Source organism: Cyprinus carpio, chromosome B10, assembly GCF_018340385.1.
Source record: "Cyprinus carpio isolate SPL01 chromosome B10, ASM1834038v1, whole genome shotgun sequence".
In the NCBI taxonomy this organism is placed as follows: domain Eukaryota; kingdom Metazoa; phylum Chordata; class Actinopteri; order Cypriniformes; family Cyprinidae; genus Cyprinus; species Cyprinus carpio.
Window position 1 is genome coordinate 11,990,706 of NC_056606.1, and position 27,530 is coordinate 12,018,235.

The window sequence follows — 27,530 nt, forward strand, 5'->3', positions numbered from 1 at the left end:
TCCAGTCTTCAGTGTCACACATGATCCTTCAGAAATCATTCTAACATGCTAATTCATAATGATGGAAGCAGTTGTGCTGCTTAATATTTTTTTGGAACCTGTGACACTTTTGTCAGGATTTTTTGATGAATTAAAAGTTCAGCATTTATTTAAAATAGAAATCTTTTGTAACAATATACACTACTGTTCAAAAGCTTGGGGTCAGTCAATTTTCTTCTTTCTTTTAAAAAAAAAAAAATGTATAGGCCTACTTTTATTCAGCAAGGATGTGCTAGTGATAATAAAGACTTCTATTGTTACAAAAGGTTTCTATTTTTAATTATTGTTTTCAGGAATAAATTATATTTTAAAGTATATTAAGATTAAATTGCAATAATATTTAACAATATTTCTGTTTTTTTTTTTTTTTTTTGCAATAAATGCAGCCTTGATTAGCAGAAGGAACTTCTTTAAAAAACAAAAATCCTACTCATCCCAAACTTTTGAACGGCAATATATATATATATATATATATATATATATATATATATATATATATATATATATATTTGATTTTCAATTAAAAAACTAGTATTCAAATTCACTAATAAAGTTAATTTCACCATAAGCATGATTACTGTAACAAGTAAGAAAAAAATAAAGTGTTAATTACAAAGTTACCAATATGTGTAAAATAAATATATAATATTCATATAAGTATGTAATGTGATAAAAAAAAACTGCTTGAACAGACATAGCTTTAAGATAACAAAAAAGAACACAAAAAATTGTCAGTGTGGATAATAATAATTATCTAATAAAAAATTTCTAATAACATTTTTACTCATATCTCTTTAATTACACAAAACACATCATACAGTGGGTAAAATATTTGTTTGATCCGCTGCTGATTTTGTAAGTTTGCCCACTTACAAAAAAATGAAGGGTCTGTAATTTTTATCGTAAGTTTATTTTAATGTATATGGAATAGTGACAGAATAAAAATCAAGAAATAAAGAAAAATAATATAAAGGTTAGAAATTGATTTGCATTTCATTGAGTGAAAAAAGTATTTGATCCCCAAGAAAAACATGACTTGGTGCAGAAACCCTTGCTAGGCCACTCCATGACCTTAATGTGCTTCTTCTTGAGCCACTCCTTTGTTGCCTTGGCGGTATGTTTCAGGTCATTCTCATGCTGGAAGACCCATCCATGAACTATCTTCAGTGTTCTGGCTGAGCGAAGGAGGTTCTCGTCCAAGATTTTACAGTACATTTTATATAATGTGTTTTTTGAATTTTTTGGTTGGTATTCTGTCTCTATCTGTCAAAATAAACCTACAATTACAGACCCTTCATTTCTTTGTACAAAATCAGCAGGGGATCAAATAAATATTTTCCCACTGTAAAAATACCACATACAGATTTAATAATGAATAAAGAAGTCAAATAAATTATCTTTCCATGATGCACTTTTATTAAAAGACACAGATCAAGATGGATTTTGGGGGCTCTGTCCTGCTCCCCCTTCAGACCGTGTTTCAAGGATTGCGGTGGTTGTTACACTGCTGGGCTTCAGATTGGGTTTTTCTACTGCACTCAAGACGGGACCTCCATCTACTTTAGGTACACAAGAAGATGCTGAGATCTCTGGTGATGGTGCTACTAGTCCTTCTAAAGACTCATTTGTAAAGGTTTGTGAATTGTTTGGTACTGTGGGCACATCTGTCAATGATTGTGTGTGTCCAAAAGCTAAGACATTAGTCTTCATATCTGATAGATTATTAGAAACTGGAGGTATCTGTGGGCTCTCAAGCATTGGTGTTGTTGCTGTGATGGCAGTAGATGGATTTTCTAATGATGAAGCACCTCCTTGTGCTGCAGCTTCAGCTTTTGCTAATTCTGCAGCTTTGCTCTCCATCTCCTGCATTCGCTTCTGCACCATCGCGGGCATCAGCTGCACATACGTGCCCATTAAACGGTGATTGGTCCTTATTAATTTGCCAGCACAACTGTCAGCACATCGCTCCTGGTAAAACAACACAAACACATTTTTATTTTTTATTTTTTGCAATGCATGCAACATCTTCATGAATTCAAGACTTTCTGCTCTGATTTAAAACGTTTTAAGGCCTTAAATAGTTGAAGACAGAATTAAGACATTTTATGACCTGCAAAATGACAGAAGTCCACCTCCACATCCATAAATGAATAAATAAATACATTTACACATGCAGATGGAAAAAAGTAACACTCCTTTAGTTCATTTCTTAATGATTTTGTTAAATTATTTCAAATAATTATGCTCTGCTATGTGAAAAATATAACGAAAATCTATACATTACATCACAGGAACACATAAATCCATGCATTTTTCAAACGTTTCTACAAATTAAAATAATAGGTAAATCATATTTGCTTCACCTCATCCATCGTCAGATTTCTGTAGTTGAAATTGCTTGTGCATCGCTGGAAGCAGATTTCCGTCATGCGATTGTAAACGAGGAGGAAGTCCCGCAACTAAATCACAAAAACAGTACAATAAAATCATGATTTTATTAAATATTTGTCACATTCATAGATGCATGAAAAGGACTGCACGCGCTAGCTGTAATACGTACATTTCGTAGCTGTCCGGCGGAGTCCATGACAATTTTGTTGGCAGTATATATCAAGACAAACGTTTATATAACTGCAAATAAATTACAATTGAAAAAGACGAAAATAAGAAATGATATCCAAGAGCTATCGCATGACTTTCAACAGCGCGCCGCCATGTTAACAACCACGTGACTACGGGAGCAAACGTCACGATTAGTTGCGGCGGAAATGTGCAAAAAGTCCTCTCCTCGCTACTGTAGTGTTGCATTTTTCCTGTCTGTTGTCTCTGTACGTGAATGAAAACTTTTTACTTTCTTTTTTCTTCTTTTCTTTTTATTAACAAAAGTGGTTAAAGAGTGTAATAAAGCTTTTGCAGTCTCTCTCACTATTTTTTTTTTTCATCTGACAGTTTCTAGCAAAGCGAAGTGAGAATTTTTTATAGTTGGCATAAATATTTGATAAATTTTGTGGTCATTTTTTGCATCTTCAGACATTCTTCAAAGCTTTTTAAACAAAGAATTACAGATACAAAAATAGAGTCACCAAGACATTTAATATCAAGACAAAGCCACAAAAATATTACAACAACTCTGAATAATAGCTATGAAACTGTCCTTATTATTCTGTGCATACTGTATCTACATCAAATGACTTGAGTCAACCTTATTTGCACAAATATGCATTTATAGCCTGTTATCCTGAAAATCTAAAAAAACAAACATAAAAGTAAGCAGATAAATATTTGTTAATATATTCTTCTTATAAGTACAACAAACAGACCAACCTTCAAATGCAAGAAACAAGAAAGCAGATTTAAAGTGGTGAACTCCTTTATATGTGTCTCGATTGGACACAACATCAGATAGCTGGTCTCCTCTGCATGCTTTTGAATGCACAGAAATTATGATTTGGGGTAGAGATGAGCTTAAAATATCACAGTCGCTGACAGCCCCACCCCACAGTATCCTGTGTTTTTACAAGTAAGACGCTAAAGTTTTTTTTGTTGTTGTTTTTTTTTTTACTTTCTAACTGTTAACTGTCCAGTTTTAGACTTTGTCTTGATCTACCGAGGGAGTGATCAAAGCCTTCATGCACATTTCTGTGCATATCAAACTCTCTCTCTACATTATCATCTCTTTCTCTTTCTCTTTCAATTTCCATCTCTCTCTCCCTCTCTCTCTCCCTCTCCCTCTCCCTCTCTTCTGCCTCCAGGGCTACTTGATGACTGTTGAGGTAGATGCTGTGACGTGAAATCAGGAGGCTGCTGCTCCGGGACGGGAGGGTGACATCAGGCTCGTCATCCTGGTCCATGCAGATCTGCTGGGATGCAGGTTGAGGATGTGTCTGGGCCTGGTGAGTCTGAGCCTGTTTTTGGTATTTTCTCTTCTTCCTACGCTTTTTATTGGCAGTCAGATCAAGAGAGGCATAGGACACGTCCCCTGGCTGGACCTGTGAGATAATGATAAACCTAAATTGTATTTTCATGATGTAACACGCCCAATGCAATGAAAAAACACAAAAAACAAAACCAAAAACCATGATGTTACATTAACTTAGTGTACCTTGCCTCAGTTTAGCTTTCAGGATAAATTGCAACACAACAAAGGCCATCAAAACAATTTCGCAATAAGTTGTGCAATACTGGTATCATACACCTCTGATTTTCGTGTTGAAATAGACTAGGCGTTTTAGACCTGTAGATTATTTGCTGTGTTCCGCAACAGGGACCTAAATTTTGACAATGTTGCTATTTCTTTTTGGTTCAGTTCACTTTCATATGGCAACATTTCAAAGCATACAAAAATGTGTTTATGCGGGTCGCATCTAAGTAAAACTGTCCTCTCATCGGTGCAAATGTTTATGTTCCTTATAGCGTCAGCTATATCTTTAGCTGTCGTTACACACACACTTTTATTCCCGAATATTAAAAATTTCTCAATTAGAGCAAGAATCAATAGAAAGAAGAAGAACAATTAGACAACATTTTAAGGTGAATAGGTGCTCTCTGGTTTTCAACTGGTTTTCAACTGATAACTAATAAGCTCACCCAGGAAATCAGATTTTGCTGATTTTATATAGTACATTTCCCATTATTAATTCTTTTACAGCTTGGTTTGTTGTAATGGATTTCTTTGTCACCAAAACCAAACCAGTTTGTTTTCAACTGAGCTGAGACTACCACATTCAGGCGATATTGGACCGATTGTTTTGTTCATATATGCCTACACAAACCAAACTAGGAAAGAAAATCGCCCAGTTTCAGAAACAAACGCTCCAAATGAGCCAGATGGGAAAAAAGCACAAAACTCAATATCAAATTTTAAAGTCTGAAATGATCAATGATTTTGTCCATTGGAAATTGATTGGATTTTTATTATTACAATGTGAGTGACATGTTACTGAAGAGAAGATGTTGATGTCCTCCCTTCATGTCGGTGAACACATCATGAGAGATTTTGATTAAAGACTGACCTTTTTCACATTTACAGGGTCATGAAATTTCACTACAACAAAAATAACTGCTGTGTTCTCATTTGCCCCAATAGCAAAATACAAAAATCCACGACAGCATTTCTTGGTCAAAAGAGAAAGATGTCAAATTTGCTGTCACTCCCTCATCCTTTGTATTGGAAACACTGATGCAGCAGCGTTAACGAGTTTTATGTATGCCAATGTAAGGAAACACAAAGTATATGGTTAAAAATTTATATAAAAGTAAAAAAAAATAAACTTTTCTAGATTTACGATGTTAATAACTTTGGAAATGCTTCATCATAGTCTGTAAAAAGGGTCCATGACGAGGGGGCATGAATTAAAAAAATAAGGATGTGCACGAATGAATAATTTATAATAAACACTGCAATATTCAATAAAAAAAAAAAAAAAAAAAAACTGATATGGTGGTGACTTTAGATGAACAAAAAAGGCGCAATATCTTGCAGAAGTACTATCAATGCACTTGAATGTTCAGCTAGCAAGCTATTAATGTGGCATAACAATGCAGCTTTAGACATACATACTGCTGTAGAGTGGTCTGAGAAACCTGACCACAGCTGTGTTCATTAAAAGATCTGCTTCATCACATGTGCCTTTTTTCTGAAAAATGCGTAGGCGTGCGTGCCTAAAATAGTTATCAAGTATGCATTCTCACGCAGCCCTTCTCTGTGAACATTTAAACCATTAAGCCATTAAAGTGATTATGAAAAACGTCACACAGTACAGATTGATTTATGAAGTCGCATGCTTTCTAATTTAGAATGCGTTGGAAATACTACCATGCATGCAACAACCAGCAGATTTTACTTTAAAATATGTATAATTTAATAGTCGCTGCATATGAGAAGACAGAGAACCTGAAAATAAAATCCACATATTAAATGTTTAAATTCTGTTTAGTTTAATATGCAATTTGTTAAAGGTTGGCCATCAAATTACTAACACTATCCAGCGAACCAACCATTAAGCAAACAAATAAATGGATGAATAAATAAATAAATAAGGGCAGGAATATCGGTTAGGATGGATATTGCATGTTTTTCATAAAAACATTGATTGAGCATGGAATTAAAAGTTCCATGTTTTTACGGTTAACGGATAAACTTACAGTATATATTATATCTACTGATGTAGATTAAGTAGTGTAAATATTAATGTAAAAATGATTTGCTCCAGATCTTAGCAATTTCCATGAAATTTGTCGAAACCATACCTTTAATCCCTGCTTTGCTGTGTTTGCATGTGACATTTGTTCATAGCACACCTCCTGAGAGATTTCAAAAGCTCCTGTACAGAATGAACAGGTATTAAATAAATAGCAATGTCATCATAACAGCATAATTATTAGCTTTAGGTAAACATGCACTGGATTACTGTATTTGTGAGCTAGACCTACCTCCTCCCTCTAAACATATATTTCCATAAATCGGATTTTCTTGTCTTTCCATCTCATCATCCTCAAACCTGACCAAGACATAACCAAATGTATTTAAATGATTCAAAGGGCTGCTGCTGTGGAAAAGGATTATTACATTTTTCACCATTTTGTGAGAATACACATAAAACTTGTGATTCAAACAATATGCTGATAATTACCTGTAAGACCGAAGTGAATCTTGATGTAATGGCTCATCTTCATATTCCAACATGTTTTCATTAACTGATTAAAAAAAAAGTCTATAACTGTGACCTCAAGTTATAGATTTGTAATTTATATGTTCTATAAAAGTCAAATGTATGAAGCATACCTGCATATTTTTTTCCCTTTCTTCTTATTAAATAGAATGCAACATTTAAGCACACAGATATCAGCAGTGCAATCGATGTCAGACCAATAGCAACATGTTGACTTGCACACTGAGATGTTACTAAAGAGAGAATTAAATTAGGTCATGATTGGGTGAATATTGCATTAGCTTCCCATTACATCTTATCTAATATTTATAGATATATTGACAATATTTTATAATCATTTCCACATTTCCATACTATTTTGCCTGACTAAACAGAAACAACAACAACAGGCAATTGGTGCAGTCGTCATTTTATAATTCCTTTTTCATTCTTTTTTTTGTTTTAACCTTTCAATAAATATTTTAATATTTCAATTTAACACTTTATTTATTTACATAAAAATTGTTGTCAGACAGAATCTCAAGTAGCGTATAAAGAGAAATCATTAAGAAAAGTTGTTTGAGTTTCCGTAGACGTCATCACAATGAAAAAATTTCTACCAATATAATTATTATCACTTATATCATTAATAAACTTCACTAGTTGTTTTGTGTAGATTATTTACTGTATAATTCACTGTATCATTTAAAGAAGCTTTAATACTATGTCAGGATTTGATTTCAATCCATCACTTTTCTAAGCCCTAAGAACAAAATAATTACAGAGAACCGTAAAGAAAACATGCAAAAATACAATTATGAAAGAAACCATAAACATGATGATGAATTACTGACCGAGGCAACAAAACAGCTTTCATTGAAACACAATGCTTTCACAATACCGTCAACAGAAAACATTCACATACAGAAGTACAGATAAAGTACAGTATTGATCCTCTTACCTGTCCCCATGATTTAATAGTGTCAAATGTCCAATAAATCCTTGTCTGATAAAACCTTTCACCTGTACGTGACCATGTTCAGCAAGAAGTGCACAAGTGTTGCTGCTATTTTTATCGTCTTTCGACGTTTTCGGTTACAAACAGGAAACGTGGCAGATACCTTATTCGTTGCAATCGTTCACATCACAAGAAACACATGGAGTCTGCATTGTGTAGTGTCATGAACCACACTGTTGTTGAAATGTACAACGAAAGCATTTCATTTTTACTGTGTCATTGTATTTATTAAAATGTAAGTGTGAAATGTTTCTGAAAGAATTTACAATTAAAAGTTTCCTTGTTGTGTTTTGTGAAATATGTCAAATCTGTTGTGTTTATCTCGATTTTCTCTATTAGAAAATGTATTGCCTTTACGTATTTATCATTGATTTCGTGTGAGAAAACTCTAATATTTTGAAAATAAGGTGAAAAGTAAGAAACCAAACAGGGCCGTAACTACTAGACACTGAGAGTCCTGCGATATTTAGATTAGCACTTGATGAATGTGGGTTTTTCAATACATTTTTGCCTTTTTTGCCCCAATTTATATTGAATATTTGGTTACATCCATGAGATCAAATACTTTGTTGAACAGCAATTTTATTGTGAAATCAATGTGAAACAACATATCATTTGAATTTATACATATAATATACAACTAAAATATTGCTCAAATTTCAAAGACAAGCTTATCATGAACACAAATGTTCTTATAATTACAATTTATTCTAATATTCATAATATACAGTATTCATCTGATACTTTTTTTCAAAAGAACAACTGCACTATTCTGTTTTCTACTTTCTGTTTTTTGTATAACTAAACTTCAAATACATACTGTACTTTATTCTGTGATTCAAAGATATAGAATAGAATTTTACACAATTGATGATTTTTCTCATACATTATCGGTAAATTACCTGTATACATCCTGAAGTACAATAATACATTAGAGACATGATTATACAGTGCAGGATACAGATGATTTAAAAACTGAAACAATCAATCCTTTTTTCTGAATTTTCCATTTCCGACCACAATAGCGAGAGCAGGAAACGTCCCTCTGCATAAACGTGTCGCTGTTGTAGCAAAGAACCACAATGCACAAAACTCTGTACAAAAAGCATCTCTCTTTCTCTTGTTTTCTCTCTGTCCTAACACACACACACACACACACACTTTATATCAGGCGTTACTGTATGTCGCTGTTCATTAATCAATAATGCCTTTCCATATCCATTTTCTCCCACATTTAATGAAAGTTTATTCTCATGTACCATGTTTTAAAATGCCGAATGTTGTATAAGCAGCCTGAACAAAACCAGAAATTCAGCCTAAGTTGCTTTAAGCATCAAATAAACAACCACCAGCTGTGCTGTTATTGCAAGTTATAATAAATGGTAACCAGAGCTAGGGTTTGTATTTGCAGAGTAGACCTGTAAGCTTATGGATACATACTGTCTCTGTTGGTCACTGTCTGATGTGGTTTTAGCAGTTGGTTTGTCTCCAGTATCTGAGGTGTAAACTGAGGTTTTATGGGGCCTGAAACAATCAGCTGATAGCCTTCGCTTTGTTAGCAGAACATGCAGCCACAACAGGAGGTCAGTGTTGCAGGCTTTAAAGCATGCAGGCTTTATCGCAAAACTATCTGATGCTAAAAGTGCTCACTTATTTTCTTTGTAGTTGTATTATATTGGAATTAAATCCAACATTGCAATAAGTGTCTCATCTATTGAACAATTATTATTAATGATAATAATAATAATAATAATAATAATTATAATAATAATAATAATAATGAAACTCTAAAGTTACCTTATAGACATATTTCATATTTCTGGAATTTACCCAGTTTTTGACCCCACCTCCTCCCACCCTCACACACTTTTGCTTTTTGTAAATTCACACATTTCAGGGAAAATTTTTTACATAGTTATGATGTAGGAGTAGGTGGTGTGCTAAGCAAAATTACCCCAAAAAATAATGTACAAGCTATTCATTCATACAGAGACCAGAGGTAAAAAGGACTTTCAAAATCACATAAAAACATGATTTTATAATAACCAAAAATATAACAAAATAAAACGGTAAAAAGTTAATTCACACAAAAATAAAAATGACAAACATATTTTACAAAATATTTGATGTCGTTTATGTAGGCCTACTAATAAATGTTTATATGTGAACAAAAGCTTACATTAAAATTTAATTAAACTGGGTGATTCATATGACCTTCATGAACTTTTTGAAGCATCAAAGTATTGGTTGCGTGGACTTTCAAAGGCAGGAAGGAAAATTCTCAGGTTTTATTAAAAATATATCAATTTGTGTTTTGAAAATGAACGAAACTTCGTGAGGATGAGTAATCCATGGCCTTTAGGGAGAAATCTTCCTGTCAGCATGTTTGTGGCCCACGGTTTGTGGGTTCTCAAGTGCTTGATACACTAGATTCTAGAATATCCGTCATAGGGACATCATGGTTCCTCACTGAAGTGTTTCAATGGAGGTGGCATATCCATTCTCAAAAGAAAAAGTAAAATGTAAATAAATAGACTAGAAATGTGTAGGATGTGATTATGTAAAAGGACAGAGGATGTGTCTCACTTTTTTTGGTTCTGGTGTCTTCTGTATTAAAGCACATTCGACCCGAGCAACAGCAACACAATCGGGACAGCGATATACGCTGAGCTTTTTGAGGCTGAAAAGGAAAAACAAGAGATAAGCATGGAAAAGTCTACCAATAATAGGCCTGGGTTTAGAGTTAGCTCAGATCTTGGCCCAAATTCATATCCTGTTTATACTGTCATGTGTATGTCTGTTTGAGAACAACACATTGATGTCAATCATAGATCACACACTTAAAATCAAACAGCATGACATCATATGTGTGGATCTTAAGGCTCTTTCACTCTTTCGAAGCATTTGAAACACTACGAACTGGCGACACCTGCTTGTCAAATCAGTGTAAATGGAACAAAAAGTAATCTTTTACAAACCAATTGTTTTAATAAAGACAGACTCATGGGGACAATCTTCTGATGATGTAACAGTGGTGCTGATGTTTTTCTTTGTTATAACAGAGGTATCTGTTTTTCTTTTGGTAGCTGGATCTTGAATTGTGCACAGTTTAACTGTATAAGAGGTTCTTGCATGTAATGTAAATACAATGCCAACAGGTGGAGCAGAAGAGCTGTCATTGAGAGAAGTTGCATGGCTGGTGTGTCTGGGTTGTAGGGTGGTCATAATGGCATTTGGTTAGAATGTGCAGTGGTTTTTTTTTAAAATGTTTTTCCATTGTTTGTACTGTGTGTGCGTTGGTTTGGGCAAACTGGGATTTTTGTTCATTATTCACAATTAAGAAGCTGTTATTTTATTATTTATTTATTATAATTTTTTTCCAAAGGAATTTTAAATTGCCATGTGATCACAATTACAAAAAGCTTTTTCTTACCTTCGCTTTGCTTTGAGAGAACATGGATAGAAATCTCCATGTCTGTCTGGAGCTGATTGTCCAGAAAGACAGCTGTCAGTTTGTATGTTCCTGACTGGTCAGATGTTACGGAGGTCAGAGACAAAGTGTCTAAAAGAGACAGTGTTGTGTCACCCTAAAAAATCATCACATGGGTTTGTAATTTTAGACAAGCTGAGAGTTATTACACTACAAGTGGTTTATTTAAAGCAAGTCTCTTAATATTTCACAATCTTACCCTCATCCACTTATACTGCAAGTGCTGTGAAGCTTTTGCGATACAAGAAATCACCACATCCTCACCAGCACTGACATTTAAAGGGCTGCTTGTGTTACACTCAATGCCATCAAGAACTGTTTGGAAAAACAAGAATTATTTTATATGGATTTGTTTATTTGTAAGAGCATTTATTCGACAGAGAATATTAAAAATTCATTCTAAATCTGTTTTTTAGGTGCAATTGATTTATATTCTCAGTACAAACACTCACAATTCACAGTCAGTTCGACGGTGGCATTGAGACCTTGCTGATTTCGGACTAACGAGTCCCATTCAGGTAAACAGATGTACACATCGCTGTCGTTTCTGGTGACGTTTGGTAAAATGAACTCTCCGTTTGAGCTTTCCAGCCAAAATGTCTTGTCCTGATGAGACGAATGAGATCAACACAACAGTTGTATAAACTTTGGCATATAGAAATGTGTGTTTTTCCATCGGACTCACCTTTGACCTTCCAAGTTTATAATGGAGTGGTGGAGGGATCGCTGAACAAGTTATTTTCAATTCATCTCCCTCTTTTATGAATCCATATGGATATGGCATCTTCACTGATGCTGGAGGCTCTGAAATTAGCATACAGATGATGCATATTTGCTTTTAAATGTGAAATGAATGTAAGTTAAAAGTCACTGTTTACCTGTCACTTGCAGCTTTGTGATTCTTTTAATCGAGCCATTGGGATAAGAAGTAATTTCGCAAATATAGTCTCCACTGTCATTCACTGTAACTTCATGCAGAGTCAGTATAGAGCCCTGCAGCTTTCCAGTTTTTGAACTGGTCACTGTCTCCAGAAGAGAACCGGATCGAAAATAATATGTTGGCAACATAGGATGGAACACAACAATCTTCTGATCATTCTTCTCATTTTCTTTTTGCTGTTTAATCCATTCCAGCAGCATAATTGTGACGTTTTGATCCTCTTCCACAATGCACTGCAGGCTGACGTTCTGTCCCTCCACAGCAGTTGCAGAAGCATTGTAATGTATAAGCATTCCATATGTTCCTGATGAATCAATTTCATAAGTGATAGTCAGAGTACTGAAATGTCCAATGTCATCTGTAGTGTAATTTGATGTCATGTATAGAGACCTAGGTCTAGGTCAAGACAGGTTAAGGAAAGTTTAAAATATATCACTGTGTCATGTGGTGTAACCACCAAGTAAAAAGTTATATATTTTCCTGGCACCTTGAATGCTTGTGATTGTAAGTATTAATTGTAATTGTAATTATTTTGTAAAATATTTCTCAAGTTTAAAAGAAAGTATGTATGTATGTACTGTATGTATTTATTTATTTATTTAGCATCACATTTGAGCATACTTTTAAATTTTTTATTTTTTTTCTCCAAAGTTGCCTCAGGTGAAATCTCACCTCTCATATTTTATTTCTGCTAACAAAGAGTAGAAATAAAATATAACACAACATAGTGAATTACTCTGTAAATATTCATCCATGACATTTAATATTTTGGCATTCAGCATTACACACTTCTATCTTTCTTCAGAAAAATATTAGCGAAATTAAAAATTTGAGCAAATTTTCTGAAATTTGTTTGATTTTACATGGATTGACTCTTTTGTCTGTAATTTAAATTGATCATCATACATGATCATCATACAGTAGGAGAGCATTCAAGTCTCTATATCTCTGAATTTTGAATGCATTTTTGTGAAAATTAATAGGAAAAAATTGAGTGTCACGTCTAAGACTAATCAAAGCACAGATCAGTTTAAAAGCCAGTAAACATTTCTTTGATGGTAGAAATAAAAATATCAAAATCCTCTTACCTTGTTGTATCATACATAAAAAGATAAAAAGTTTATAAGCTAGCTCTGTCATCAAAAAATCCATATCTGTGAGAACAACAGTCTTAACAGAGAATGACATGAGCAAGAAGCAAACATAGGCAGCAGTAGAGGCACAGGAAGTGAGTTACACCACTACTTCTCTATTGTAGTCAACATTGCTTGGTTTTTTGCTTAAATGTGCAGTATATGTGGTTTTATTTCCCCAAGTCAACAGCAGAGAATACTTAATGGAGAGATGCTCTTATGTCTAGAGATTGGAGTTGGTCCTGATACTTTTTATAAGCACAATGAACTGATTTAAATCTGTTAAAGCGGTTTATTGTGCCTATAAAGAGTAACTATAATCTTATTTTGATTGAGTGTTGGCATTCAGCATGTCTTCCTCGATTTCCTGTCACAATGTATCTGTGACAAGCTGTGGCCACGTTTTTTTTTTTTTTTTTAAATAGAAAATTAAACATTATACCTAAACCTCTTTTAGATAAAGGTGGTGTAGTTGGAGCTATGTTCCTTGAGCTGAAGAAAGCATTTGACACTGTTAATCATAGAATCCTTATGTCTAAGTTATCTAGTTTTAATTTCTCTTTACATACAAACAGTTGGATAGAATTATATCTGTCAGATCTTGTTCAGTGCAGGCCTATTAGAGTACAAAATCAGTCCGATCCAGTTACATCTACTGGTGTTCCTCGATCTATTTTGGGACCACTGCTCTTTGCGATATATGAACTTCATTTTGCATGTCCTGGCATTAATATACAAATGTATGCGGATGATACTGCAATTATTTACCTGATAATAGTAAGATCTTTTCTAAACTTACATTTAAAGTTCAGTTTAAAAAGGTTTGTAAGCAGGTTAAGTTCAATCTCTATAATGTTAGGTTTACAAGAGATTATATGTCATTAGAGTCAGCTAAGATGTATACACATTCTATGGTTATTTCTCACATGACTTACTGTTTAACAACCTGGTCTCAGGCGAGTTTAATGAGTCTAAAACCAATAGAGTCCTTATACAAATGTACATATAAAGTTCTTGACAAGAAACTGGTACATTTTCATCATTGTTTAATATTGAAAAAGTATAATCTGCTGAGTTAAAAAAATATTCATGCCTGATGTATAAAATCATTCACGGTTTTGTTCATAATTCATGGTTTTAAAGGCACAGATGTCTCACGCTTCTGAACTAAGTTGCACAATACTGGTTGATAGCTTTCTCTAAGACTCGTTTAGACGGTAAGACTGTAAATTTGCGTTGATATTTGCGTCTCTGATTTAAGTGTTGAAATAGCATTTTGGGGTGTTTTCAGAACTGTAGATCACTGCATTGTCTTCTTGTTCACTTCTCTTTTCAGTCCTCTTTTACTCGCCAATATTTGAAAGTGTACTATGTATTGCGAGTCACATGTAAGTAAAACTGTCCTCTCATTGGCCAGTGTACACCTGTTTATGTTCCTCATAGCATCATTCATTAAGATGGATTGACAGGGTAGCTAAATAAGTTAGCAGTTGCAGAAGCATTGTAATGTATAAGCATTCCATAAGTTCCTGATGAATCAATTTCATAAGTGATAGTCAGAGTACTGAAATGTCCAATGTCATCTGTAGTGTAATTTGATGTCCTTATGTATAGAGACCTAGGTCTAGGTCAAGACAGGTTAAGGAAAGTTTAAAATATATCACTGTGTCATGTGGTGTAACCACCAAGTAAAAAGTAATATATTTTCCTGGCACCTTGAACGCTTGTGATTGTAAATATTAATTGTAATTATGTTAATGCTTAAATCTAACTGGTTGAGGAACGTTCTAATGTTAGCAGTTATTTACAGGGAAATGCACAGCTTAAAGGGGTCATATGATGCGATTTCAAGTTTTCTTTTCTCTTTGGAGTGTTACAAGCTGTTCATAAATAGATAAGATCCCTAAAGTTGCAAAGACTAAAGTCTCAAACCTAAAGAGATATTCTATTTAAAAGTTAAGACTCGTCCATGCCTTCCTAAAACGCCTTGTTTAAACACGCCCCCACAGGTCTACGTCACTGTGTGGGAAGATTTGCATAACACCACCCAAATGTTCACGTAAAGAAAGAAGGCATAACTTTGATTCTCGCTGTAGTATTGTCCCTGCCACTGCCATGTCATGAAGACGCTGTGTTTCGTTGCGAAAGCGAAACTACTTTGTTTGGCCTTCCAAAAGAGGACACAACTAGAAATCAGTGGTTAAGTTGTATTTACAACACTGTTCCAGAATAGTTCAAAACAAATATTCATGTATGTGCACCGCATTTTACGGAGGACTGTTTCCTAGTCCTGGGAGAGTAGACTACAATGCCGGTTGTTCTGACTCACAGCCTGTAAGTACGTTTTCATATTTAAAGAATTTGCCACTGATGATTCAAACGCGAGTTTTGAGCAGTGTAGAGCAGCGGTTGTTGTTTGCCGTTTCTTCCATCACAAATGCAGACATGGTTTTATGTTTACGCGGGACGATGCAACGCATAAAAAGATAGTATAAGTCATTATAATCAGTAATTATGTCCCCACTGGATACAACAAATGCCTAGTTTATAATGGGTTTAATGGTTTTGTCTCGTCGCACCGGGACACACGGCATCACAGTATGTTAGGGGGTGTAACATTTATGTCACATGCTTGAAGTATTCGGCAAATCACAACACAATGGATAGCTGGCTAATCAGAGCACACCTAGCTTTTCAAAATGATGAGCTTTGTAAAAATGGACGCGTTTCAGAAAGGCGGGGCTTAGAGGAGAAACAATAATGTACATTATGTAGAAAATAATTAGTTTTTTTAACCTTAAACCGCATAAACACATTTCATTACACCAAATACACAAAATAATGTTCTTTTTAGCAGCATCATATGACCCCTTTTAGTAGTTCCATTATTTCAGCTATTTCAAAGTAATGTATTTGTAATTGATTTAATGTGTGTAAAGCATACCAATGTTTGAAAAAAAAAAATTCAGTCACATTTTTGAAAATTATTTTAAAAACTTACTAAAACAACAAACCCAAATTATTTACAAGAGTAACAGATATTATATACAACTACAGAGGAAATAACATAAAACACATAAAACAAGGATCTCATGTTAACAAAAAATATAACAAAATAAAACATTAAAGAGGTAATTCACCCAAATATGAAAATTCTAAACCCACTAGACTTCCGTTTAACTTCAAATCACATTTTTTAAACATATTTGATGTGGCTTGGGTTTTGATCAACGTTTTTATATGTTAATAAAAGCTTTAAAATTAAATCTGTCTCTTTAGAAGACGTTTTAAATTCAACAACAAGATTCTAATTGCTAACATTTACAATGTCTTTATAAACTTTTTAAAGCGTCAAAGTATTGATGAAATATAATGGATTAAACAATTTAAATTTTTGGGTGAGGCCTTAAGGGAAAAATCTTCCTGTCAGCATATTTGTGGCCCACGGTTTGTGGGTTCTCAAGAGCATTATACATTCACACTAGAATATCAGTCATAGGGACATCATGATTCCTCACTGATGTGTATTTCACTGGTGGTGGGGGAGGTTTGAATGGAGGTGGCAAATCCATTCTGAAAAGAAAAAGTAAAAATGTAGATAAATGGACAGGAAATATGTAGGATGTGATTACGTAAAAGGACAGAGGAAGTGCTGCTGATTTTGTTGTGTCTCACTTTTTTTGGTTCTGGTGTCTTCTGTATAAAAGCACAATCAACACGAGCAACAGCAACACGATTGGGACAGCGATGTATGCTGAGCTTTTTGAGGCTGAAAGAAAAACAAGAGATATGCATGGAAAAGTGAACCAATAATAAAAGGTCTGGTTTTATAATTAGCTCAGATCTTGGCCCAAACTCATATCCTGTTTATACTGTCATGTGTATGTCTGTTTCAGAATAAAACACTGATATCAATCATAGATCACACACTTAAAATCAAACCATGTGATGTTACTTGAGGTGTCTGCAGGTAAGGCTCCCAAGCTACAGCTAAACATGTCAGATTATTTATTACATTTATTTTTAAATCAACATAAAACATAACCAATTATAATTTCTTACTATGAAATGGATTAAAACAATATTCAAAGGGAATATTCCAGTTACAGCTTTATGTAAGACAGATAATTTGTTTTTAATTGAATTAAGGCTATATAAAACATTAGTAGGCTATGTGACGCACTCACTGCACTTTATTTCTGAGTAAAAAAAATAAATAAAGAAAAAAAATTATATACATTTTTGAATTTGAGTTGATTTGACTTGATTTAAAGGGATAGTTGAAAACTATGTCATTAATTACATTAATTAATTACCTTTTTTCATCTTCAGAACACAAATTAAGATATTTCTGATGAAATCTATGAGCTTTCTGTCCCTAGACAGTAAGGGTCCTACCTTTTTCAAGGCACAGAAATGCAGTCATTTCATCGTTTTCATAGTCCATGTGACATCTTTGTGCGAAAATAGAACAAAAATTTAAATGTAAATGTTGGATTATCACGATGCATGCACTCTCCTTTAAATGTAAACAAGGTGTGTTCAACATCAGCTACACCACACACCACACACATTTGTTGTTTACGTTGTTTATGAAAATCACATGCATGCATCGTGATACTCTCCAAAATGGTGCTCTAGGGTGACGCAGAGGAGAAGAATTGTTGATTAAAGTTGTTATTTTAGTTTTCTTTTTGCACAAATAGTATTCTCGAAGCTTCATAAAATTTTGGTTGAACTACTGATGTCACGTGGACCATTTTAACAATGTCCTTACTATACCTTCTGTGCCTTGATCATGGTAGTACCCTTGCTGTCTATGGAGGGACAGGAAGCTCTTGGTTTTCATCAAAAATATCTTAATTTGAGTTCCGAAGATGAACGAAGGTCTTACAGGTTTGGAACGACATAAGGGTGAGTAACTAATGACAGAATTAAAATTTTTGGGTGAACTATCCCTTTAATAATGATTGTCCTATGATGCATTGCTGGATCATGAAAAGTGGGCATTTCTTATCAGATTATACTCAAGTCGAGTTGATGCAGTCGATAGCGGAGTCCAGTTTGAATACAGGTTCACCCTGCACCTTGAAGTATTCCAAAGGTAATGCAAAAATAAAAAAATAAATAAAAATATAAATATCATAAAAATAAATATAAATAAAAATTTGCTTTACTTTATTGATGTGTAGAGCTTGTTGTGTGTTATAGGCAGGAATTAGCAAACTAGATCAATTAAAATCAATTAAATATTCTTCTTTTTGTGTTATACACATACACAAGTATTAAAACTCAATACGTTAATTAAAAATGAACCTACATTATAAAACTGACCCAGGATCTGTTAAAACCATTATAAAGCAGTGTTCCGAAAGTGCCAATCACTGACCAACGATAAGTGTGTGTGAATATGACCATTTTTGATTTAGTGTTGTCTTTCAGAAGAGTAATTTGTGTGTTTTACCTTTTGTTGCTGTAACAGTGGTGATGTTTTTCTGTGTTATATCAGTGGTGATTCTTTCTCTTCTTCTTGTAGCTGGATCTGGAGTTGTGCTCAAACTGTCTGTAGAGGTGTCTATAGATTTTACAGTGCTTGCATGTAATGTAGATGCATTGCCAACAGGTGGAGCAGAAGAGCTGCCAGTGAGAGGAGTGGGATGGCTGGTGTATCTGGGTTGTAAGGTTGTCAGAGTGGCATTTGGTTTCACTGTGCTGGCTAGCAAGTGACCAGATTGTGATGTAGACACAGTGGTATCAGTGCTCCATGAGCTGGTCCCATTGGAGGTAAAGCTGCTCAGATGTTTGGTGGTCCTTACTGGGAAAGGAGTTGTCATTCCTAGAAGAAATCATTATGGAAGGAAAAATTAAATAAAGAATGTATATTAAGAAATATTACATTTACATGCTACAATACATAATACAATTATAATACAAACTTACATAGGTCAAGTGGTTTGGAAAAAGGATTATTATATTATATTACATTATTACATACAATAAAACTAGACCTTAAAAGCAAAATGGAAGTGAAACAGTATTGGGATGTTTGTGGTGTGAGTTTGCACAATGATAGCCTACTATTCATTGTCTGCAATGGCACAGAAAGTGCTCACCAACCTGTGAGCTTATCCAAATGTGTGTCAAAAGTACAGTAAATGATGCACACATACTCTAAGGAAATTTATAAAATAGGGCACATTTCCGTATAGATTTTTCACAGGTATTTTTTAATTATTAGGGTTAATGGAAATGTCCGTAAACTTGAATGGTTAGTCTACCAAAAAATCTAAACTCTATCATCATTTACTCACCCTCATGCCAATCCACCCTTTAGTTTCAATTCCTATTGACTTCCATTGTACTGTACACACAAAGGAGGTCATTGGAAAGAAACTGTTTGGTTACCAAGTATTTTACAGTATCATCTTTCATGTTCCACAGAAGTAAGAAAGTCATCCAGGCTAGGATTAATATAATGATGAGTGAATGATGACAGAATTTAATTTTTTAGGTGGTCTTGTCTTTTTAACAGATGATGTCCTGGCTGAACGTTAACCAGTACATTAATGTTTTTCTACTTTTTTTTTTTTCTTACAGAGCACACATTTGTGTGCTAATGATAATGATATTCATTACACAAATTATTAGTTCCCACAATCCAGGCAAAACCTGACCTGCACTCACAGAAACACCCCAACAGCCTTTCCTAAAACAATAAGTCCCAGAAGGCTTCGAAAAAGAGGAAATTGCTCAATTAACCTCTGTTCCAAAATGTATAATTAATAATTATAATTAGGCTTCAGTGATATTCTTAAGTTTTCCATTGTTTGTATATTGCTTTGGGCAGAATGGGACTTTATTGTTTATTATTCACCGGTAAGAAGCTGTTAATTTTTTTTTTTTTTTTTTTTTAACAAAGAAAAAAATTGCCATGTGATCACAATTACAAAAAGCTTTTTTTTCTTACCTTCACTTTGCTTTGAGAGAACCTGGATAAAAATCTCCATGTCTGTCTGGAGTTGATTGTCCAGAAAGACAGCTGTCAGTTTGTATGTTCCTGACTGGTCAGATGTTACGGAGGTCAGAGACAAAGTGTCTGAGAGAGACAGTATTTTGTCACCCTAAAAAATCATCACATGGATTTGTAATTTTAGACAGTTAATACACTACAAATGTTTTATTAAAACAATACTACTTTAATATTTAATTTCATTCTTTTAATATTTCACAATCTTACCCTCATCCACTTATACTGCAAGTGCTGTGAAGCTTTTGCGATACAAGAAATCGCTACATCCTCACCAGCGCTGACGTTTAAAGGGCTGCTTGTGTTACACTCAATGCCATCAAGAACTGTTTGGAAAAACAGGAATTATTTTATATATTTTATTCAACAGAGAATATAAAAAAATCATTCTAAATCTTTTTTTTTAGGTGCAATTGATTTATATTCTCAGTACAAACACTCACAATTCACAGTCAGTTCGACGGTGGCATTGAGACCTTGCTGATTTCGGACTAATGAGTCCCATTCAGGTAAACAGATGTACACATCGCTGTCATTTCTGGTGACGTTTGGTAAAATGAACTCTCCGTTTGAGCTTTCCAGCCAAAATGTCTGGTCCTGATGAGACGAATGAGATCAACACAACAGTTGTATAAACTGTGGCATATAGAAATGTGTGTTTTCCCATCGGACTCACCTTTGACCTTCCAAGTTTATAATGGAGTGGTGGAGGGATCGCTGAACAAGTTATTTTCATATCATCCCCCTCTTTTATGAATCCATATGGATATGGCATCCTCACTGATGCTGGAGGCTCTGAAATTAGCAGACAGACGATGCTTGTTCACTTTTAAATGTGAAATGAATGTGAGAATGTAAGTTAACAGTAAACAGTTTACCTGTCACTTGCAGCTTTGTGATTCTTTTAATTGAGCCATTGGGATAAGAAGTAATTTCGCAAATATAATTTCCACTGTCATTCACTGTAACTTCATGCAGAGTCAGGATTGAGCCCTGCAGCTTCCCAGTTTTTGAACTGGTCACTGTCTCCAGAAGAGAACCGGATCGAAAATAATATGTTGGCAACATAGGATGGAACACAACAATCTTCTGATCGTTCTTCTCATTTGGTTTTTGCTGTTTAATCCATTCCAGCTGGATAATTGTGATGTTTTGCTCCTCTCCCACAATGCACTGCAGGCTGATGTTCTGTCCCTCCACAGCAATTGTGGCAGCATTATAATTTATAATATCTCCGTACATTCCTGATAAACCAATTTCATAAGTGATAGATTACTTCATTCATTTTCTAAGAGATGTATGATTGACATGGTTTTATCTTTTAAGCATTATAGGAACTCTCCAGTGTCATTTGTAGTATAATTACATGTCTTTCAATGTATAGAGAGAACTTATATTGGATAGGTTCAGAAAAGATGAAATGTAATGACTGAAAAAATGTCATATGTACAGTAGCTGAAGTAAAAATCAATATATTTTCCTAACACCTTGAACACATATGAATGTGAATATCCTAATGATTAAAATTTAGAAAACAGTTTATTATAGACCTAGGCTTTTTCGCGCTGATGGCCTCCACCCCAGCAGAGTCGGAGCGGAGCTGCTCTCGGACAACATCTCCAGAACTCTACGCTCCATTTGACTAGTAAGCCAATTCTCAAATAACTGCTATGATGGCTTTTGTTCTACCCACTTAAATAGAAGTACTTGCGCTGTCCAATCTATTAAGACTGTGTCTGTTCCCCGAATAGTGAGGTCAAAATATAAATTTAATGTAGGATCTAGAAAAATCTTATCGTGATTAAACCAGAAAAACGTAAAATAAATGAACAAAAACAATTTTTAAAGTTTGGGCTCATAAACATTAGATCACTCACACCCAAAGCAGTTATTGTAAATGAAATGATGACAGATAATAGTTTTGATGTACTCTGCTTGACTGAAACCTGGCTAAAACCAAATGATTATATTGGTCTAAATGAGTCTATTCCATCAAACTACTGTTATAAACATGAGCCCCGTCAGACTGGTCGTGGGGGAGGTGTTGCAACAATATATAGTGATATTCTTAGTGTTACCCAGAAAACAGGATACAGGTTTAAATCATTTGAAATACTTATGCTTAATGTTACACTGTCAGATATGCAAAAGAAATCTATCGTATCTCTTTCTCTGGCTACTGTGTATAGACCACCAGGGCCATATACAGAATTCCTAAAAGAATTTGGAGATTTCCTCTCAGACCTGTTGGTTACCGCTGATAAAGCGCTAATTTTCGGAGATTTTAACATTCATATTGATAATACAAATGATGCATTAGGACTTGCGTTTACTAACTTATTAAACTGTTTTGGAGTAAAGCAAAATGTCACCGGGCCCACTCATCGTTTTAATCATACGCTAGACTTACTTATATCGCATGGAATCGATATTACTGACATAGATATCGTACCTCAAAGTGATGATGTTACTGACCATTTCCTTGTATCGTGCATCCTGCGTATTAATAATAATAACTATATAGCTTCGCGTTATCGTCCGGGCAGAACTATTGTTCCAGCCACCAAAGACAGATTCGCAAATAACCTGCCTGATTTATCTCAACTGCTCTGTGTACCCATAAATACACATGAACTAGACAAAATGACTGGCAACATGGGCACTATCTTCTCTAATACATTAGAAGCTGTTGCCCCCATCAAATTGAAAAAGGTTAGAGAAAAACGTACTGTGCCATGGTACAACAGTAATACCCACGCTCTCAAGAAAGAAACTCGTAGTCTTGAGCGCAAATGGAGAAAAACTAACTTGGAAGTTTTTTAGAATTGCGTGGAAAAACAGTATGTCCAGCTATAGACAGGCTCTAAAAACTGCCAGGGCCGAGCATATCCACAAACTCATAGAAAACAACCAAAACAATCCAAGGTTTTTATTTAGCACAGTGGCTAGATTAACAAATAACCAGACGCCACCCGATCTAAATATTCCCTCACAGTTAAATAGTAATGACTTTATGAATTTCTTCACTGATAAGATAGATAACATCAGAAATACAATAACAAATGTAGATTCTACAGCGTCTAATACTTTAGGTTTATCTATCGCACCCAAAGATAAACTGCAGTGCTTTACAACTATAGGACAGGAAGAGCTAAATAAACTTATCACTGCATCTAAAACCAACAACCTGTTTATTAGATCCTGTACCCACTAAATTACTGAAAGAGTTGTTACCTGTAGCAGAAAAAAAACGATTCTCAATATTATTAACTCGTCGTTAACTTTAGGTCACGTCCCAAAACCATTCAAGCTGGCGGTTATTAAGCCTCTTATTAAGAAACCACAACTAGATCCTAGTGAACTGGCAAATTACAGACCCATTTCAAATCTTCCATTTATGTCTAAAATTTTAGAAAAAGTTGTGTCTGCTCAATTGTGCTCCTACCTGCAAAAAAAATGATCTCTATGAAGAATTTCAGTCGGGTTTCAGGCCCCATCATAGCACAGAAACTGCACTTGTTAAAATTACAAATGACTTGCTTCTTGCATCAGACCAAGGCTGCATCTCATTGCTAGTTTTACTTGATCTTAGTGCTGCGTTTGACACCATAGATCACGACATACTCATAGATAGATTACAAAACTATACAGGTATCCAAGGGCAGGCTTTAAGATGGTTTAGATCCTACCTGTCCGATCGCTACCACTTTGTTTATCTAAATGGGGAGTCATCTCATTTATCACCAGTAAAATATGGAGTGCCACAAGGATCTGTCCTAGGTCCTCTGCTATTTTCAATATACATGTTGCCCCTTGGTAATATCATTAGAAAATACGGGATTAGTTTACACTGTTATGCTGATGATACTCAACTATATATCTCAACAAGACCAGGTGAAACTTCTAAATTATCTAAGCTAACAGAGTGTGTTAAAAATGTAAAAGATTGGATGACCAATAATTTTCTCCTATTAAATTCAGATAAGACAGAGATATTACTTATTGGACCAGAAAACATTACACAGAATCTCGTAGATTACAATTTGCAACTAGACGGATGTACTGTTACTTCCTCTACTGTAAAAAATCTGGGTGTTATATTAGACAGTAACTTGTCTTTTGAAAATCATATTTCCCATGTTACAAAAACAGCATTCTTCCATCTTAGAAACATTGCCAAGCTACGAAAACATGTTACCTGTTCCTGATGCAGAAAAGCTAGTTCATGCATTCATGACCTCTAGACTGGACTATTGTAATGCACTGCTAGGTGGTTGTCCTGCATCCTCAATAAACAAGCTACAGGTAGTCCAAAATGCAGCGGCTAGAGTCCTTACCAGGTCAAGAAAATATGATCATATTACCCCAATTTTACAGTCTCTGCACTGGCTACCTATTAATTTCCGTATCAGTTACAAAATATTATTACTTACTTATAAGGCCCTTAATGGCTTAGCTCCTGCGTACCTAACTAGTCTTCTACCACACTACAATCCATCATGCTCCCTAAGGTCACAAAATGCTGGACTTTTGGTAGTACCTAGGACAGCAGAGTCGACTAAAGGAGGTAGAGCTTTTTCGCATTGGGCTCCCAAACTCTGGAATAGCCTTACTGATAATGTTCGGGGGCTCAGACACACTCTCTCTGTTTAAATCTAGATTAAAAACACACCTCTTTGGCCAAGCATTCAAATAATGCATCTCATAATTTTGGACTGCAGTTATATCTGATCGAATGTGCATTATTATTCTTTAGCTTGGGTTAAACAAATTAATTTTACTTGGCTGGAACAGCAGCTACGCTAATTATGTCTCTATTTGTTTCTCTGCTTTGCCACGGGATTTACATCCCGTGGTAACTAGGATTTACACAAGCTCCAGTCTGGATCCAGAACACCTGAGAAGAGATGATGCCAACCCCTCAGAGGACCTCAGATGATGCTAACCCAGAAACAACATACAGAACTACCACATTTTGCTATAAGTTTGATTGCATAATTGCTGTTAATAGTGTTAATCGTCTGTTTGTTTACGTCTTTTTATTGATTTTTTTCTGAACATTTCTGCCATATGCACATGAACTGACAGTCACCACTGATAAGCTACTACTAAATATTGTAGAAACTTAATTTTCTGTAAAGTTGCTTTGTAATGATTTGTATCGTAAAAAGCGCTATACAAATAAACTTGAATTGAATTGAATTGAATTATTTTTTTTTTTTTTTTTTTTTTTTTTAAGATGCAAAAGTATTTATTTAATTTTAAGCATTAGGTCAAGGTTCATTTATTTATTATTATTTATTTATTCATACAGTAAAAAGCGATGTATTTTCCTCACACCTTGAATGCATGTGAGTGTGAATATCTTAATCGTTATTTAAAATGTTAAAATAGATTACAAAATATTTTTCAAGATAAAAAGTATTCATTTTAGATTTATTAATATTATTATTATTATTTATTTATTTATTTTTGCCACAAATGACATTCATCACTGATACATAAATATCATTACATTTAGGGGTGTCAACACCACATCACATCTTACAGCCTGAGCTAACCTTGCCTTGAGAGAAAAGATCACATTGAGATATTTTAAGAGATATATTGACCTTGACAGTCCTGAGGGTAATATCAGGATGTTTCTGCTTGATTATACAAGATTTTTTAATATTAAAGGGATAGTTCACCCAATAATGACAATTCTGTCATCATTTACTCACCCTCATGTCATTTCAAACCTGTATGCGCCTTTCTCATGTTGAACATAAAAGAAGATATTTTGAAGATTGCTGGTAATCAAACAGTTGGTGGTTGCCATTGACTTCCATAGTAGAAAAAAAAATACTATGGAAGTCAATGGCAACCAACAACTGTTTGATTACCAGCAATCTTCAAAATATCTTCTATGTTCAACATAAGAAAGCATCTAATACAGGTTTGGAACGACATGAGGGTCGATGACAAATGATGACAGAATTGTCATTTTTGGGTGAACTTTCCATTTTAATAAGCAGTAAAACCGTTTTGTTAATGCATTTTTTTTTCTAAGAAATAATATCAAAAGATTATGCTTGATTAATACTTGTTAAGTTCTTTTTCAATAATTAATTATTTTAATGATGATTTTCTTTTTATAATGAAATCAGAACAGTTGCATCTGACGTTTTTTATTTTAACGTAAATTATAAACATGCTCATCATAGGATTATCTGTTAAATCACTATGTGTGAACTGCATTTTGAATGCATTTTTTTTCTTAAAATAAAGTAAAGTAAATTAATAGATAGGACATAAAGATGAGTGTCATGTCATAGAGTGTCTGTCTAACCACAGCACAGATCAGTTAAAAAGCTAATAAACATTTCTTTGTGGGTAGCAATACAAATTTAAGCCACTTCTTACCTGGTATCATGAATAAAAAGATAAGAAGTTTATATGTTGGATCTGTCATCAAAAAATCCATATCTGTGAAAACAGCAGTCTCACAGATGACAGAGAGCGTCAAACACAAGCAGCAGCAGAGGCACAGGAAGTTAGCTACACCACCAGAGAGACAGGAACTGGTTTGTCTTTGTCGTCTTACATCTATAGCCTGTCTGAATCAACAGTTCCTTGGTTTCGCTTAAGCTATGAAGTGTAGTTCCCCCCCAAGTGATACCTAATGGAGAGCTGCTCTTATGTTTAAAGTAGATTGGTGATGGAGGGATGGCGTTCTTCTTGATACTCTTTAGCAATGAACGACTTCAATAGATAATTATGACCTTATTTTGTTATGTTGGTAGTCAAGTGTTGACAGTCAGCATGTCTTCCTCGATTTCCTGTCAGAATGCATCTGTTTAACAAGCTGCGGCCACATTTGCACAGACACACACACACGCGCACACACATACATCAAAATCAAGATTATGTGAAATTTTAATGCCCCTACTGGCAGTATAGGTGCGTTATTGTTTGTGGAAATTATTGGTTAAAGTCCCCTGGCCAATGAACATTTACTGTAACTTCTTTCTTTGGTATTTCTTATGGTATTATAGAATTTACTGTTAATTAACATCTTAAATGAGACGTGACAGGAAACTACAGTGGGGAGAGTGTGAATGCTCAGTTTAACAAATAAAGATATCTCGACCTACTTCAGGAGCATGCTTGGGAGTCTCAGAATACTAGTAATGACGTTAAATAATCACAATACATTATTAGGGCCACACTGATGTTTAAATTTTTGTAAAT

General features: G+C 34.4%; 4 protein-coding genes across 5 annotated transcripts; all 4 read right to left on the reverse strand.

Moving 5' to 3' along the window:
- Positions 1 to 1,432: 1,432 nt before the first annotated feature.
- On the reverse strand, positions 1,433 to 2,806 carry LOC109103343 (mitochondrial import inner membrane translocase subunit Tim10 B-like). The gene is made up of 3 exons (XM_019116739.2): positions 2,600 to 2,806; positions 2,403 to 2,498; positions 1,433 to 2,007 (listed from the first exon to the last, which is right to left on the reverse strand). The coding sequence occupies exons 1-3, from the start codon at positions 2,624 to 2,626 to the stop codon at positions 1,471 to 1,473; spliced, it is 660 nt and encodes a 219-aa protein (XP_018972284.1). The 5' UTR covers positions 2,627 to 2,806; the 3' UTR covers positions 1,433 to 1,470.
- Positions 2,807 to 3,112: 306 nt separating this feature from the next.
- LOC109103622 lies at positions 3,113 to 7,824 on the reverse strand. The gene is made up of 6 exons (XM_042732555.1): positions 7,651 to 7,824; positions 6,824 to 6,943; positions 6,672 to 6,735; positions 6,472 to 6,539; positions 6,289 to 6,362; positions 3,113 to 4,028 (listed from the first exon to the last, which is right to left on the reverse strand). Exons 1-6 carry the CDS (start codon positions 7,658 to 7,660, stop codon positions 3,612 to 3,614), a joined length of 753 nt encoding a protein of 250 aa, XP_042588489.1. The 5' UTR covers positions 7,661 to 7,824; the 3' UTR covers positions 3,113 to 3,611.
- Positions 7,825 to 8,288: 464 nt separating this feature from the next.
- On the reverse strand, positions 8,289 to 14,399 carry LOC109066641 (basement membrane-specific heparan sulfate proteoglycan core protein-like). Of its 2 annotated transcripts, XM_042732552.1 has the most exons (8): positions 13,226 to 13,842; positions 12,076 to 12,441; positions 11,883 to 12,001; positions 11,650 to 11,803; positions 11,397 to 11,512; positions 11,141 to 11,294; positions 10,294 to 10,387; positions 8,289 to 10,209 (listed from the first exon to the last, which is right to left on the reverse strand). In XM_042732552.1, the coding sequence occupies exons 1-7, from the start codon at positions 13,323 to 13,325 to the stop codon at positions 10,320 to 10,322; spliced, it is 1,077 nt and encodes a 358-aa protein (XP_042588486.1). In that variant the 5' UTR covers positions 13,326 to 13,842; the 3' UTR covers positions 8,289 to 10,209; positions 10,294 to 10,319. The 2 variants fall into 2 exon arrangements, with proteins under 2 accessions (XP_042588486.1, XP_042588487.1); XM_042732553.1 differs by lacking the exons at positions 8,289 to 10,209; positions 10,294 to 10,387 and having other exon boundaries at positions 11,141 to 11,269; positions 13,226 to 14,399.
- Positions 14,400 to 16,228: 1,829 nt separating this feature from the next.
- Positions 16,229 to 27,101, reverse strand: LOC109067329 (basement membrane-specific heparan sulfate proteoglycan core protein-like). The gene is made up of 9 exons (XM_042732550.1): positions 26,703 to 27,101; positions 21,176 to 21,541; positions 20,974 to 21,092; positions 20,741 to 20,894; positions 20,508 to 20,623; positions 20,238 to 20,391; positions 18,735 to 19,106; positions 16,946 to 17,039; positions 16,229 to 16,843 (listed from the first exon to the last, which is right to left on the reverse strand). The coding sequence occupies exons 1-9, from the start codon at positions 26,761 to 26,763 to the stop codon at positions 16,747 to 16,749; spliced, it is 1,533 nt and encodes a 510-aa protein (XP_042588484.1). The 5' UTR covers positions 26,764 to 27,101; the 3' UTR covers positions 16,229 to 16,746.
- Positions 27,102 to 27,530: the final 429 nt, after the last annotated feature.

Coding starts and splice junctions, on each gene's coding strand:
- LOC109067329 (XM_042732550.1), bottom strand. CDS start 26,763: ATGGATTTTTTGATGACAGATCCAACATATAAACTTCTTATCTTTTTA. Junction 19,107..20,237: donor TCTCTCAAAGCAAAGTGAAG/GTAAGAAAAAAA, acceptor GATTTCTTCTAG/GAATGACAACTCCTTTCCCA. Junction 16,844..16,945: donor AGACACCAGAACCAAAAAAA/GTGAGACACAAC, acceptor TTTTCTTTTCAG/AATGGATTTGCCACCTCCAT.
- LOC109103622 (XM_042732555.1), bottom strand. Junction 6,736..6,823: donor AAAGGGAAAAAAATATGCAG/GTATGCTTCATA, acceptor TTTTTTAATCAG/TTAATGAAAACATGTTGGAA. Junction 4,029..6,288: donor CAGCAAAGCAGGGATTAAAG/GTATGGTTTCGA, acceptor ATTATCTCACAG/GTCCAGCCAGGGGACGTGTC.
- LOC109066641 (XM_042732552.1), bottom strand. CDS start 13,325: ATGTCATTCTCTGTTAAGACTGTTGTTCTCACAGATATGGATTTTTTG. Junction 11,804..11,882: donor ATAAACTTGGAAGGTCAAAG/GTGAGTCCGATG, acceptor TCGTCTCATCAG/GACAAGACATTTTGGCTGGA. Junction 11,513..11,649: donor CGTCGAACTGACTGTGAATT/GTGAGTGTTTGT, acceptor TTTTCCAAACAG/TTCTTGATGGCATTGAGTGT.
- LOC109103343 (XM_019116739.2), bottom strand. CDS start 2,626: ATGGACTCCGCCGGACAGCTACGAAAT. Junction 2,499..2,599: donor CCGCCGGACAGCTACGAAAT/GTACGTATTACA, acceptor TTTGTGATTTAG/TTGCGGGACTTCCTCCTCGT. Junction 2,008..2,402: donor GAAATCTGACGATGGATGAG/GTGAAGCAAATA, acceptor TTGTTTTACCAG/GAGCGATGTGCTGACAGTTG.